The sequence below is a fragment of the Microtus ochrogaster genome, unplaced genomic scaffold (genome assembly GCF_000317375.1).
Source record: "Microtus ochrogaster isolate Prairie Vole_2 unplaced genomic scaffold, MicOch1.0 UNK3, whole genome shotgun sequence".
Taxonomy (NCBI): Eukaryota; Metazoa; Chordata; class Mammalia; order Rodentia; family Cricetidae; genus Microtus; species Microtus ochrogaster.
The window spans coordinates 17,439,100-17,454,722 of NW_004949101.1; the positions used below are offsets into that span (position 1 = coordinate 17,439,100).

Genomic DNA, 15,623 nt, shown 5'->3' on the forward strand with positions numbered 1-15,623 from the left:
ATGGAGGGATGGGAACTAGGAGGAGTGGCCTGGGTGGGCTGGGTGTGGAAGGTGGGTTGGAGGCAAGATGGAGGTGGAGAGTAACTAAAGAGACATCTTGATGGGGGTATTTTTGGGTTGTGGAGAAACCTAGTGCCAAGGAAACTCCCAGGAACCCACAAGGATGACCCCAACTAAGACTCCGAGCAATGGTGGAGAGGGTGCCTGAACTTTGGTCACCTAATGTAAGTAGATTGGTGACTTCCCTAACTGCCATCAGAGATACTCAGTCCAGGAACTGATGGAAGCAGAGGCAGAGATCCATAATCACTGCGCTGAGCTCTGAGAGTCTTGCATAAGAAAGGGAGGAGGGATAGTACCAGCCATAGGCAGTCATGATGGGGGAACCCACAGAGACAGTGGACCTTAGCTCGGGAGAGCTCATAGTGGCTGGACCAAGAGTTAGGAGCCTGCATGGAACTGAACTTGGTCCTCTGCATGCAAGTGACAATTCTGTAGCTTGGTCTCTTAGTAAGGCTTCTAAGAGTGGGAGCAGGACCTCTCCCTGGCGCTTAGCTGGCCTTTGTAATCTGTTGCCCATGCTGGATTACCTCGCCCAGTCTCAATGCCTCAACTTGATGTGCCATGCTTGTGCATGCCCATGGAGGCCTGCCCTTTTGTCAATGGAGATGGAGAAGGAGTGGATGGGAAAGGGGGATAGATGGGAAAGGGGAGTGGACAGGAGGAGATGAGGGAGAGGAAACTGGTTGGTATGTAAAATAAATGAAAAATGTTATTTAAGTTAAAAAAAATTTAAAAATTTCAATTTTCAAAAAAATGTCTTAGTAAGCAAAATTAAAAAAAAAAAAAAAGAGGGCAGTGTGATGAGGATTTAAACAGCAACTTACCAGGACACTGGGGATGGCAGATAAGCACATGAAGAGATGGGAGTCGTCAGCACTTAGAGACACACGGATTAAAGGCACAATGAGAGTCTACTATCAGAACAGCTGAAATTAAGACTAGATCTTTCTAAGCGTTAATGGGAATGCAGAGGAGCCATGATGCTCAAACACTGATAGGAATGCCAAACGGTGCACGCACTTGAGAAACAGACTGCTGCCTACGACACCAAATGCGACCACCACAGAACTCCCGTTCTAGGCACTGACCCCAGAGAAACAAAAACATCATCCATACGGTATGTGCAGAGGAAGGTTTATGAAACTTTATCTGCAATACCCCCAAACTAGAAACAACTCCAAAGTCCACCAAAGAATGTCAAATATTGTCAAATTCATACAATGGAATCTGACTCAACAATATAAAGAAAGGAATTACCGACTCATGCCACGGTGTGGACAAACCTCAAAGACTTGAGGCAAGTAAAATAAACTAGACAAAGAAGATCACATACTGGACTCCTAAACTGGCTTTGAACTTGAGGCAATCCTCCTGCCTTCATCTCCCAAGTTGTGGGATGACAGATTTACTTGGTGAACTGCATACTACATATGCATTTTATTGTTTATCATTATTTCTAAGTAAAACTATTTTTAAGATGAAGATTAAGGAAATTACTTCTAGTGTCCTTATAATAAAAGGGAAGTCATAACAAAAATGAGCGATACTTAGCACTGAGCCAGTCACAGTGCTCTATTTCCCCAGCCCCTGGAAAAGAGTTTTAAATAGATGGTAAATGGTGATTGTATAAATAAAGAAAATGGTAAAAAAAAACTAACAAACATCCAACTTAAGGGGCTAGCCAGGCAGTGGTGGCGCACACCTTTAATCCCAGCACTCAGGAGGCAGAGGCAGGTGGATCTCTGTGAATCTGAAGTCAGCTTGGTCTGCAGAGTGAGTTCCACGACAGCCAGGATTGTTTCACAGAGAAACCCTGACTTAAAAAGCCAAATAAATAAATAAATAATAAAAATAAAAAGCTTGAAAGGAATAATATAAACCCAATGAAGAAGAAATTAATGTACTGCAAAACAATAGACACTGGGAAAAGATTGACAAGGCTAACAGTTTTTTTGAAAATAAAAGTACTGGAGAGATGGCTCAGTGGCTAAGAGCACTGGCTGCTCTTGCAGAGGGTCCAGGTTCAATTACCAGCACCACATGGCAGTTAGCAACTGTGTGTAACTCCAGTTTCAGGGGCTCTGAGGCTCTCTTCTGGCCTCCGCAGGAAGCAGGCACACACGTGATGCACAGACACACATGCAGGCAAAATACTCCAAAAAAAAAAAATAAGTAATTTAAAAATATTTTCTTCTTTATTCTTCTCTCATACAATACATCCAACTGCAGCCTCCTTTCCCTCCCGGGCCCACCCCCACTCTTCTCCCTCAGATCCACTGCTCTTGTTTCTCGGCCTCCCAGTGATATCAACTAACCATGGCCTAACAAGATGCAGTAAGATTAGACATAAACTCTCATATCAACACTGAACAAGGCAACCTAATGGGAGGAAAAAAGGTCCCATGAGGAAGCAAAAGAGTCAGAGACAACCCAACTTCCACTCTTAGGAGTCCAACAAAAACCCCAAAAGTGGAGTTAAACACACAGTTTGTATGTCGAGAACCTAGTGCAGACCCATGTGGGTCTGTGGTTGCCACTTCCATCTCTGTGAGCCCCTATGAGCCCTGAGACCCATAACCAAACATTGGGCGGAGTTCGTGAGAACCCAGAAGAAGAAGGGGACGATTATAGGAGCCAGAGGGGTCGAGAGGACTAGGAGAACACAGCCCACAGAATTGATAAATAAAAAAGAGAAATTAAGCAGAAGAATAGGGAGGGGCAACGTACTTACACAGTCCCAGCAGTCATGAGGCGAGGCAGAAGGACAGCTACAAGGTTAGGCCAGCCTGGACTACAGAGTGAGGGTCAGGAGAGCCAGGGCTGCATAGCAAGACCCTGCCTCAAACTAATAAACAAGAAATAATAAGCAGGCTGATCGGTGGTAGTGCATGCCTTTAATCCCAGCACTTGGGGGGGGGGGGGCAGAGGCAGGCAAATCTCTGTGAGTTTGAGGCCAGCCTGGCCTACAAGAGTTAGTTTCAGGACAGGCTCCAAAGCTATAGAGAAACCCTGTCTCCAAAAAAAAAAAAAAAAAAAAAACCCAAAGAAAGAATAAGCACATAATGAAAATGTTGATTTACCAGCAAAACCTAAGGACACAGATATAACACAAACTGAAAGAGGGAAAAAAAGGTTCACAGTCAAAGACTCAGAAATGTATTTATTTATTTATTTATTTAGAGACAGGATTTCTCTATTATGTAGCCCTGGCTGTCCCAGAACTACCTGTGTAGTCCAGGCTGACCTTGAACTTACAGAGATCCACCTGCCTGTTTCTTGAGAGCTTGGATTAAAGGTGTGTGTCACCACATTCAGGCAGAGAAATTATAAAAATAACATTATGAACAACTTTATAGAAACAAATTCGAAAACTTAGCAGCAATGCACAGATTCCTCCCCAAGCAGCTCACTGAAACAGTAAAGGAGGCCCGGAGAGCAACTCAGTGACAGACACTACCCTGGCATGCAGGAGGCCCAGGGCTCGAAGAAAAAGGAACAGAAGGCCTAAGGAGTTTTCTGACCAGTGCAGACCCATGTGTGAAAACACACAAACTGGAGACAGATTATAGCAAAATTTCACAGAACAAATCCAAACTCATTCAACAGACAATAAAAAGGAAATCAAAGCCCATTTAATAATTTAATGCTGGAAAATCATGGGTCAAAACCACACAATAAAAGGCAAATTATAAAAAAGTTACAAGTCATAGATGAACACAAAAGCAAGCACCTTAAACATGATTGTCGGAGCAGCGAGCATGGCAGATGAAGACAGCAAATCCTCACAGGCTCCCTTACACCATGAGCGATATGGTAGGAAACTTCATTGACATTAATGGGGATGCTCATAGCATAAGCATGAGACCTGGGTTTGATCCCCGGCATTCATGTAAAAAGACTAGAGGTCACAGACTTCTGTAACCCTAGTGGAGGGGATGGAGACAGGCAGATTCCCGGAGCTCACTGGCCAGCCTGTCTAATCAATCTACGCACAGCAGCTTCAGTGAGATACTATCTCAAAAGGTAAGGTGGAGGAGATGGAGCAACCTCCACATGTGTGCACACAAGTAAAAAACTCACAAAATCCCATTAACGTAATTCAGCACAGTAATGGGTAAACAGATTAAAGGAGAAAAGCTCTATGATTAACTCAAGACGTGCAGAGAAAAGCAACATTTTAAATTCAACATCCAGGGCTGGAGAGATGGCTTAGTGGTTAAGAGTATTGACTGCTCTTTCCAGAGGACCTGGGTTCAATTCCAGCACCCACATGGCAGCTCACAACTGTCTGAAGGTCCAGCTGCAGAGGACCTGACACCTTCACACCAATGCACATAAAATAAAGTTAAATAAACCATAAAAAATACTTGAAAAAAATAAATAAATTCAACATCCATTCATGATTCAAATGTAAAACCACCTTTCTTAACCCAATGGAATTTAATCAGCAGATAGGTAGCTGGAGTTAGCATTCTTTTACGTTGCCGTTTTGAGGAAGGGTATTAAGTGGTACCGGGTAACCTTGAACTTGCATTGTAGCCAAAGATAACCCTGAACTTCTGAGCCTCCTCCCAACTGTGTGCCACGGTACTGTAGCAGTGATACTTTGCAAATGTTTTCTTTCAAATCAAGAACGGAGCTGGGTCTAGTGGTCCAGGCCTGTAATCCCAGGAACTTGGAAGGTGGAGGCAGGAGGATCACAAGTTCAGTGCCTGGTGAGACACAGAATGAGACCCAGGCCAGCCTGAGAAACTTAGTGAGACCCTGTTCCAAAATAAAAAGTAGAATGATGTGGGAGTGATTTCTTATTAATAAAGAAACTGCCTAGGCCCCTTGATAGGCCAACCCTTAAGTGGGTGGAGTAAACAGAACAGAGGGCTGGGAGAAAGAAGCTGAGTCAGAGAGTCGCCATGATTGTCCCACTCCAGGCAGACACAGGTTAAGATCTTTCCTGGTAAGCCAGCTCGTGGGCTACAAAGATTAATAGAAATGGGTTAGATTAATATGTAAGAGCTAGCCAATAAGAGGCTGGAACTAATGGGTTAAGCAGTGTTTAAAAGAATACAGTTTCCGTGTAATTATTTCGGGTATAAAGCTAGCCGTGCAGGCGGCCGGGTGCTGGGGACACAGCCCCGCTGCTCTTAATTCAACAGTAGAAAGAGGAATGAGGAGTGAGTCATGGGAGGAAGTAGGGAGGGCAGTGAGGAGGGAGGGAGGGAGAACCCACCCACCAAACAAAAGACAACCAATCAAATAACTAACTAAATAAATATATTATCTGCATGCCAAGTAGCCAGGACTACACAGGAAGGCACTATTTCAAAACAAAACAATAAGAATGCCCATTACAAGCCAGGCACGTGCTTACTCCAGCACTTGGGAATTTGAGGCTGAAGCTAGCCTGGGTTATATAGGGAGATGCTGTCAAAAAAAAAACAAAACAGCAACAACAACAAAAAAAAAAAAAAACCACCAAAACTTGGTTTTTTTTTTTTGACAGGTTAGCTTAGAACTATTATACAGACCAGTCTGACCCCAAACTCACAGAATTCTGCCTGCCTCTGCTTCCTGAGTACTGAGATTAAAGGTATGCACCAATATGCCCAGTTTACAGTACTTATGGAACTCAAGGTTGTACTTGTAGTCCTTTTTATGCAATAAAGCAAGAAAAGTCATACACAAAAGGCCTGGATAGTTAAAACAGCTGTTTGAATAAAATGGCATGGACACAGAGAACCAAATGAAAGTAAAAAGATCACATATGAAAATCAGTTGCATACCAACAAATAATATGTGGGCATGATGGCTCAACAGGAAGGAATTTCATGCTTAGTTAAGAGTTCACAGGTGAGGCTGGAGAGGAGGATTCATCAGTTAAGAGCACTGGCTGCTCTTCCAGAAGACCCAGGTTTGGTTCCTGGCACCCACAAGGTGGCTTACAGTCATTTGTAACTCCAGTTCCAGAAGATCTGGCCTCCACACACCGTGTGTGTGTGTGTGTGTGTGTGTATGTGTGTGTGTGTGTATATGCGTGCGTGCGCACGCGTGTTTATGATGCAGGCAAAACATCTATACACATAAAATTTAAAAAAAAAAACTGTAAAAGTCCATGCTGGGTAGGTACAGGCTCTAGGGTTGAACTTGCCATGGTTTTGCTAAGTGGTCAGACTGTCAAAACGCCTTCTCATATTTATATTTACACCCATAGACCTGGGCTGATCTCAGCCTTGGTCTGGAAGCTACTTCATACAGTGGGTTCTAGTCAGTGGAGCAAAACTGGTCAGAGAGCTGAGAATAAGAAACGGAATTCTCAGTTCTCAATGTATCAACCCTACTACCAAGAAAGAGTAGAAAGAGTGTCAAAGGCAGAGTAGTGGTTCTCAACCCGAGGGTCGCGACCCCTCAAAGACAATTGGAAAACACAGATACTTACATTACAATTTGTAACAGTAGCAAAATTACAGCCATGAAGCAGCAAGGACACTAATTTTATGTTTGGGGTCCCCACAACAGGTGGAACGGATGGGTCCCGGCATCAGGAAGGCTGAGAACAAGTGAGCCAGAAGATGGGTTAATGCTGTGAGATGCTGTCTTTAGGACTGGATGTGGCCCTGTAATCATGAACCCACAGCAGCTATGGTTAGCTGCACAAGATCAAGCCACTCAAAATTCTGGCAGAGATGGGGTAAACGATCTCCAGGCCCCCACTCCTTACTGAGGAGCTACTGTTGTTGGCAGTTGCTGGGAGAAGGAGAATTATTTTTTCGATGATTGGTGTGTTCCTATGATTCCCAAGCCCCAGTGCATGACCCCCACACTCCCACACTGGTGTACATGTGCTGTTAGTGAGCTGTTCCAAAAAAAAAATACACGATCAGGTGGTGGTGGTAGTACACAGTTTTAATCCCAGCACTCAGGAGGCAGAGGCAGGCAGATCTCTGAGCCTGAGGTCAGCCTGGTCTACAGAGTGAGTTCCAGTACAGCCAGGGCTACACAGAGAAATCCTGTCTCAAATATAAAACAAAAACCATGAAGTTGGGGGAATGTTAATGGGAATATGGGTGGATAGATGAGTTGGGATAGGAAAATCAGGGGTAGATACAATCATATTTATTGTACATGTGTATGAATTTCCCAATAATAAAAATTAAAGTTATAATATAAGATAGGAACAAAATATATAAATGGTCACGAGAAGATATATATGTCTGAGTGGCTCATTCCTTCATCTCTTGAAGTCCTTCCTCAAATGCGACATCCCCAGTTAAGTCAACCGTCACCATTCCATTTAAAATTGATTTAAAATTGCACTTCTCCATCATAATTATTTTCACTTGTCCCTATGTCCTCCATTTCCTTCTAAAAGACTTAAACTTTATATACGTAGATTCTAAAATTTACATGAGAACACAGCTGGCCAAAACAGCCAACATTTTCTTGAAAAAATTATTACCTAACTCCCTGCACTTTCTTCTTTCATGAGGACGGCATTTTTGTTTGATTTATGTATTCTTTCATATTTATATATAAAGCCTAAAACTGTTCCTGGGGTCTCTTGGTTCTTGTCTTCTTGAAGAAAAGAATTCAGTCAAGAGACATAGACAATTTAAGCAGAAGTTTATTTAATAAAGTAAGCAAAATAGACACTCCAAAAGAGATTGTAGTGGACTGCCTCAAGGCAGGGAGCAGTCCAGGAGGTTCTGCGGCTTCTGCATTTGGATTTTTAAAAAAGTTTTCATGCACATTTATGAAATTAAGAGTCAGACTGATGACAGAAGGTAACCCTTTCCCTCCCAAACCTTGGTGGACCAGATCTCCCTTTAGAGTACTGGTTCCCATGCTCCTCTAGAAAATCCCACATACGGAAGGTGTCAAAGCACAGATCAGGGCTGGAGAGAGGGCTCAGAGGGGAAGAGCTCTTGTTGCTCTTGCAGAAGACCCAGGCTTTGTTCCAAGCACCCACATGACAGCTCACAACCATCTGTAACCCCAATTCCAGGGAATCCAGAGCCCTCTTCTGACCTCCTCTGGCACCAGGCACGCATGTTATGCACATACATATGTACACACAAACAAAATATCCATACTTGTTAAAAACAAAAAGCCACAAGGCAAGTAATATTATAATGATGTCAGGTCTGTTGAGAACATAGGCCCTCTGTGAAAGCACGTGTGTGGGAAGATGCCCTCTGGTGCCTTAGCTTCAACAACTCTACTTCATTTTCAAGGGTGTTTAACCACAAAGAGACACAGTCTTATCTCTAGCTCCTTGTCTATATGTGGTATCAGAATCTGGTACATACACTATTTACCCAGTAAGTACATGTGGCTTGGAAAATTATACAACTTTACTGAATGTCATTAAAAGCAGCTGCATAAATGGACAGATATTCATTGCAATATTACTCAAAGAATATTACTACACACAGTGTGTGTGTGTGTGTGTGTGTGTGTGTGTGTGTGTGTGTGTACAAGTGTGGATTGGTGTGAGAATCTATATAAGTAGATTCTAAAATCTGCATGAAAACACTAAAGGCTCAAATGTTCAGTATCCTCTTGAAAAAATATTTAGGGAAAGAGAGAGACTTGTCCTTTATACTTTTCCTACATCACCATCATCAGTCTATAGTGATGGAAATGACCCACTTCATTGTCAAGGTGTCTAGCCACAAAGAGACACAGTTGCCACAATGTGGTTGCAGTTTTCTTTAGTTACCTTATCTCTAGCTGCTAAGAGGTCACTAAAACCAACAGGGAGTGTCAAGCATCTGCTGCCCCAGTACTGTACTAGGGAGGACAAGAGAATCATAAGTCCAGTGGCAGCCTGGGTTACTCGGTGTCTCAAAAACAATAAATAACAAGTAGATAAATAAGCAAATAAATACATAAACAAGAAAAAACCCAATAATTGAAAAAGAAAAATGGAGGCAAGGCACAGTGGAACATGCTTTTAATCCTAGTATTTGGAAGGCACAGGCAGGCAGATCTCTATGAGTTCAAGGCCAATCTGGTCTATATATCTAGTTCTGGGCCAGCCAGAACTACACAGTCAGACCTTGTCTCAAAACAACAGTAAAACAAACAAATAACAAACACAACTCCAACTACACAACATATTATTTAGAGATTATATAATCCATGATAACTCGATTTAGAAATAAGTCACACTCATCTCCACGAGAGGACTAGACAATGGTACGAAACAAAAAAAAAAAACTGGTTGCAGTGAGATTTTTAATTTTTGTTTATTGTTTTGTGGGGCAGGGTTGCCCTGTATATCCTAGGCTGGTCTCAAATCTACCCATCCTGTGGAATGTTTCATGGTTTTTATTTTATTTTTCTTTGGTATTTATCATATAGAACATAACATTTTTGCTTTAAAAAATAAATCCCTTATGTGAGTATTTGCCTGAGTATGTGGACATAAACCACATGTGTGCCTGGTACCCTAGGATGTCAGAAGAAGGAGCTGGATCCCTTAAAACTGGAATTACTGATAGTAGTAACCATCATGTGGGTGCTGGGAACAGAACTCAGGTCCTTGCAAGAGCAACAAGTACTCAACCACTGAGCCATTTCTCCAGTCCCACAGGATAAACTTTAAAAGTAATCTTAGGGGGTGAAGGTGTAGCTAGCAGGAGAGTACCACAGAGGCCCTGGGTTTCACCCTTAGCATCTCCAGAATAAAATAAAATGATGTTTATTTGAAAGTCTTTCTAAACACAGCGAAAATCTAGAATATTTTTTTTTAATGAAAGACCAGACAAACTTCATCAAAGACAACAGCCAAACAGAACAAACACGAACAGCTCATAGCAAAGAATGATTTCTTTCAGATAAACCACTAAGAAACGCCAACTCTTAGAGAAAACTTAGCACAAAACATGAACAGACCGTGAAAAAGAAACAAGAGGGTAGGCTCAGCCACTCAGAGAACGAGAAACGGAAGTTGCTGGGACGCGACTGCTCGGTTACTGACGGAGACAGGGGAAGCAGGGGAGCTATTGCTTGCTGCAGCTCTCTGTCACCCTCGTTCCGTCAGGCCTTGAGCTTTCGCTCCTAAATCACAATCTACAATCCCAGTGCTGCTCCTGCACACAGTCCCTGATGACTGCAATGTCAACTCAGGCTTTTTTCTTCCGATACTCTCTCCACTCCATTCCTTGGGCATTTCCCCCGTTGTCATTGATCCCCTCTTTTGTTGGCATGTGTCACTAACAAATTCAACACAAAATCCTCCCACCCACAGGCAGTCTCCTCTCCGACCTGCTTCTGATGTCCTGCCTATCACTCATCTCCAGCATTTTTCAGTCCCTACGTCCCCTCTCTCGTACTTCTCCCCTTAGTTCGCCTGAGTCCCATTTCAGCTCTGGAAGGCCATCTTGCCCGGGCCTTTCACCGTTTTACCACCCCAGCTTTTACTGTGCTCAACTGGCAACCCCTCCCCTGGGGCTCACACAACCACTCCCCTGTTCTGCAGCTCTATCTGTATGGCCCAAGATGGCCACAAAACTAAATTTATGGCCGCAGAACTTGGGCAGGCCCTAGCGCTGCTTGGCAATGACGTGAGATTTCCCCCAGACCATTCACTCCCCTAGACAAACACTTCATCCCCCTAGTGTCTCCCTCTCCATCTTCATCCTCAGCTGTTGACCTTCCTTCTCCACTGAGAAAACAAAGCAATCATAAAACAAAACCAGAAGGCAATCAGAAGAGAGTATCGGCAAGCTCACACGCTAACCCTCTTTAGAGGCCATGTTCTCTGTCTTCTCTACCACCTCCCTGGACCAATGGTCTGGGTTCCCAGACAAACCAGAGCCTCCACCCAAGGACCAGAGCCTACCCCTTTCACTAGCTGCAGGACATTAGCACAGAAATCCTCCCTCCTCTTTCTGCATGCTGGATGCCTCTCCGGGTATCACAGTGAAGTTTTCCTTGCCCTTACTTGCAATGCCCCCGCCTCCAACCTGCTTCTCTGGCCCCTTCAAGGTTGTTCTGCAGTTGTTTCTGAACTCTACAATCCCATTCTCTTTGTACACGCTAGGGAGCGAGCTGAGGCCTGACTGTACTGTTGACATGGGTATCCAGAACTCCAGCAGCTCAGTCCCACAGGAGGGCAAAGCCTTCCCCAGGTGAGGTGGAGAGGGAAGGGTCTGGGTCTGAGTGCTGACAGTATGTGCAGACCCAGCACCACCACGTCCACCACCCAGTGTTCGCATCCTGAAGAAAGCCCTCCTGCAGAAATTGCTCCTGCTGAGGTTAGCTAACCCTACCTCCTTGTTCAGCTGTATGTAACAACCCCAACTGTTCATCTGTATGTAATAACCTCACCTCCTTGTTCAGCTGTGTGCGACAATCTACATCTCCATGACATCTAACTGTGTATGTTAAACACACTGAGCTCCTGGGATGCTGAGGCTCCTCTATGAGACTGAGCACAGAACACCCTTTTCTGTGTGCCCATGTGTTTGTCGTTCCTTCACTGGCTGCCCAGTGAGGTCAGTACCTGGTGCTGTGCAAGCTTGGCAATGCGCCTCAGCTCCACTGAAACAGGACTGCTGAGGTTATGGCTATCTTCAACACTGCTAAAGTCAACCATCAGTGTTGAGCAGTGCTGGTTACAGGTGCCTGCTGCCTCCACCTTGGGGCATCTTCTGATGTAACCTCCAGGACACGGCACGGCCTTGATTTGACTCTTACCTCACTGGCAGCTTCTCTGCATTCTCCTTTGCTGGTTCTACATCTCCCTGACATCTAAACACTGGACAGCCCCAGTGCAGCCATCAGAACTCTCCTGTTTTCTATCAGCCCTCATTCCCCCCAGTCTCGTTTATTCACTTTGTGTCCACAGCCTGCATCCTTCCCTTAGGAGCCCCAATTCTGTTTCCAGCTTCTTTTTAAACCTCCCACCTGGGTGTTTAGTTAGCCTTCCATGCATGGTATGGCTACAACCAAACTCCTAGCATTTCACACTGGCAACTTGCTCTCCCCCAAATCTCCTTTCTAATGAACTTGCTCTTCCAAGTTGATCTGATCTGAAATGCTGGAGACACCTTTGAATGTCACCTCTCTTTGTATCTTTGACTCTCTGGCTTCTCCCCTTATATAACCAAATCCAGACACTAAGACAGGCGTGGCAGTGCACATATGTGATCCCAGCACTCAGGAGCCAACAGCACAGAGCACGAGCACCTGGCCCTCAGCAGCCCCACTCTCTGTGTCTCTCCTTAGGTGTCCTTCACCATCCTGTCACGTCCTGATTCCTCTCTGGTTCCTTTGCTAAAGGAGTTGGGGACTGCAGCTCCAGAAAACTTGTCCTAGGGACTTCTCTCGACTGGCATTTCCTTGGTCCCTTGGGAAGTCTCACTGAGCTCAGAGCCACCCACATAGCACCTTAGGAAATCTCTCGGCTTCCACCCCTCTGCTGAATGCTCAGTGGCTCGATGCAGGTCCCCTCCCCAAGCCCGTACCTGTCGATAATGACTGGATCTGAAGGCGTCTCATTCCGGTTGCCACAGCTCTTGCGGTCACAGCACCGGCTGAAGAAAAGACGAAGACAGGAAGAAATGATGGAAGCGTATGAGGGGCCAGGCCCAATGAGGGATCAGATGTCCTGCTCTGGGTGTAGAATTCCTGCGTGAAGGGGATCTCTTGCAAGAGAAAGCCAGGAAGGGTCTTGGCAGGACCCTTGGCAGCCAAGTTTTAGGAATGGAGTTAGCTGTGACACCTTGGGGTTAGCTGTGAAATCCATTAGCAGTGGATTATCTACAGTGTCTCTTCGACGACCACAAAGTGAACCTGCCTCTGTAAGAGGTGTTCTGGCCCAGATGTGTCCTGTGCCCGGTACTCCAGGGGCCTTCTCTAGCTTTTTAAAATTATTATTATTTTAATCATTTTTCTTCCAAGGGTAGTCACTGTCTCAAGAACATGTTTCTAAGCATATTTTCTTTCCACATATTAGGAACTGTCTCTGAGGCACTGGAGGACTGATGTGTCTAGGGAAGCCCTTCAGGAAATGCTAGGCTCTAGGGTAAAGAAAAGGGGGAGCTACAGGCTGTTTCCTTCTCCCTACCCCCGACTTATCTACCAAAGAGCTGCCTGTGGCATTTCTCATATCTAGGCAGCTTGATTTCCTCCACCAGGCCCCTAAGCAAATCCCAGAGCCCTCTGTGTTGCCCAACCCAGCCCTGTCCCCATCCTCCCAGAGAGCTACTCCCTGGAGCTTTATTAGTTAAGCTTCCAGTAGCAGTAGGAGGCCTCTCTTGCAAAAACACTTAGAGAAGTCACATAAACAGGCCAGGCTAATGGGGCCTCAAGGAGTCTCTCTCCTGCCCATGCTTCCCAAGGGACCTGGTGGTTGTTGTGAAATAGAAGAATGTTTGACAGGGGGACCTGGGCTGCAGCCCAAGGAGGTACACTATCTTGTCAACGTCAAGGTACATCTGGAGGTACCACCTTACCTGCACATGATCTCGTGAGTGAGCAGCACTCGGCACATTTCAGGATTCTTGTCCTGCCCCTCATAGATGATAGCCTAGGGAGGAGGAAGCATGCAGGCTGGCGGGGAGGGAGGCTCCTCTCAAGTCCCTGTGGCAAGCACAGGGAGCCTATGTGTCTACCTTGGTGACTCCCAAACCCAGACCCCGGAGAGGTCCCACCCCAGGAAAGCTCATGTTCTTTGCCCTGATCTGAAGAGTCCAGGGGTGGAAAGCAGGAACCTGAAGCCTGGCTGCTCAGGGGGAGGACAGCCTTCTACCCTCAAATAGGACCATCACCTAGGTGAAAAGAATGGCGCCAGGTCTGTAGATTCCCTGCTGGTGGAGCAGATGGGCTCCTGGTCCCACCCTGCCTTATGTTCCTACCCTCACCCACTCCTAGCATCTCCTTCTCCGTGCAGGCTGCTCCATGCTACAGAGGGCTTCCACCTCTGCTCATGCGTACTGTCCCTTTGCAATTCCTGCCAACTAACAAAACCGACCACCGAGCTGCCTCTTCCCCCCTGCCTATCACTTCCCCAGCTCAGACCAGCACGTTGCCCTTGGACTATTGGAGCTCCTCTCGCACAGTCTCCCAGCAGCCCCTGTCCTGAACAAGAAGTGAGCTTCTCGAACTGCAAATCTGGCTCCCTGCTCTAGCCTCTGGGCCTTCCAGCCTTCCTCTGTCTGTAGGTACTTTTCTCTGTAGGCTCCCACACGCCACCCAGTACCACTGCTGTTGCTTGGCCCACTTTCCCTGTCAAAGTGACCGAGAGCTTTCTGGATATAAGCCATTCTGCTTTGGTCTGGTGGAGGCTGCTAGAAGCACCTGTCCACACAACAGCGTGCAAGTGGCCGCGCGTCATTCCACATCCACTAATCTGGTCCATTTACGAGGCGAGCTCCTTCTCCCAGTATGTTTCTGAAAGGCCCGAGACTTGGGCTGCCTCTCAGAGTGCATCGGGTTGCTTTCCCTGAGCTCCTTCCTGGGACCATGCTGAGTGTCTACAGGACGAGCTCTGGGGCCGCACACAGGTCTCTTTCCTGACCCAAAGCACCCATCCCCCTTTGCAGTTGGTGATGACACTAGAGGATTTCCTCTGGAGAACTGCTCTCAGTGGAGTTGCCTCTACTGTGTGCTCTTGCCTTAGGCAGGGTCCCAACTGACTGACAGAGAAAGCAAAACGTCCAGTGCCGTTTCTATTCTACTAATCCCTGGGAATTGGGCTAAGGCTGAACTCTACCTGAGACCACCTGCTTCCTGTCCTTTCTTGCTGTCCTGATCCCTTTCCTCTCCTCCAAGGAGGGCTTTTCCTCCTCACCAATAAACTACACGCCCCTGATTTTGTGCCTAAGATTGGGCTGCTAAGGGATATGACTTAAGGGAGGGCCTTTTTATAAATACTTTCTTTTCCAGACTGGAGAGGAAAAGCACAACCTTCTTGCCATAGGCAGGGAGCTGGGAGAGCAGTGAGAGTAAAGCCACAAGAAAGACAGAGGGGTTAAGAATGTTTACTCAAACCAAGCCTAGGATGGGCCTGAACATCCCCCAGGCTGGCTCACCTGCTTCGACATGGAGTCAATGAGACGCACATAGAGGTCTTGCTCTGTCCGCAGTCCTAGGATGGGAAGGTAGAAAGAACTTGCTGTCAGGGGAGCATGAGGAGGCCGCAGATGACTATCCCCACACCGTCTCCAGCCCTGATGAGGGTGCTTGTGTCTCAAGGTGCTTTAGTACCCAGATTCTGCTTACCATTGTTATACACCAGCCGAAGGCGATAATGGATCCCGTTGTTTGTTTTCTCTGTCCCAGGCTCCTGCAAGGACAAGACAGGAGGATGTTCAAGCGCTCAGGGCCTTCAACCTCCATCACCCGTACCCTCTGTCATCCGTACCCTCCATCACCCGTACCCTCTGTCACCCGTACCCTCCATCACCCGTACCCTCCGTCACCCATACCCTCCATCACACGTACCCTCCGTCACCCATACCCTCCGTCACCCATACCCTCCGTCACCCGTACCCTCCATCACCCGTACCCTCCGTCACCCGTCCCCTCCGTCACCCGTCCCCTCCGTCACCCGT

At 46.2% G+C, this 15,623-nt stretch overlaps 1 protein-coding gene across 4 annotated transcripts in view; it reads right to left on the reverse strand.

The window, feature by feature from the left end:
* The window catches only part of Ebf4 (EBF family member 4), a 74,717-nt gene that overhangs the window by 47,418 nt on the left and 11,676 nt on the right, over positions 1-15,623 (reverse strand). For all 4 annotated transcript variants that reach the window (XM_005365620.2, XM_026788480.1, XM_026788481.1 and 1 more), the window contains exons 3-6: positions 15,292-15,355; positions 15,102-15,157; positions 13,524-13,597; positions 12,534-12,602 (exon numbers count right to left, since the gene is read on the reverse strand). In XM_005365620.2, coding sequence (XP_005365677.1) covers positions 12,534-12,602; positions 13,524-13,597; positions 15,102-15,157; positions 15,292-15,355 — 263 coding nt within the window. The remainder of the gene's footprint in view (positions 1-12,533; positions 12,603-13,523; positions 13,598-15,101; positions 15,158-15,291; positions 15,356-15,623) is intronic.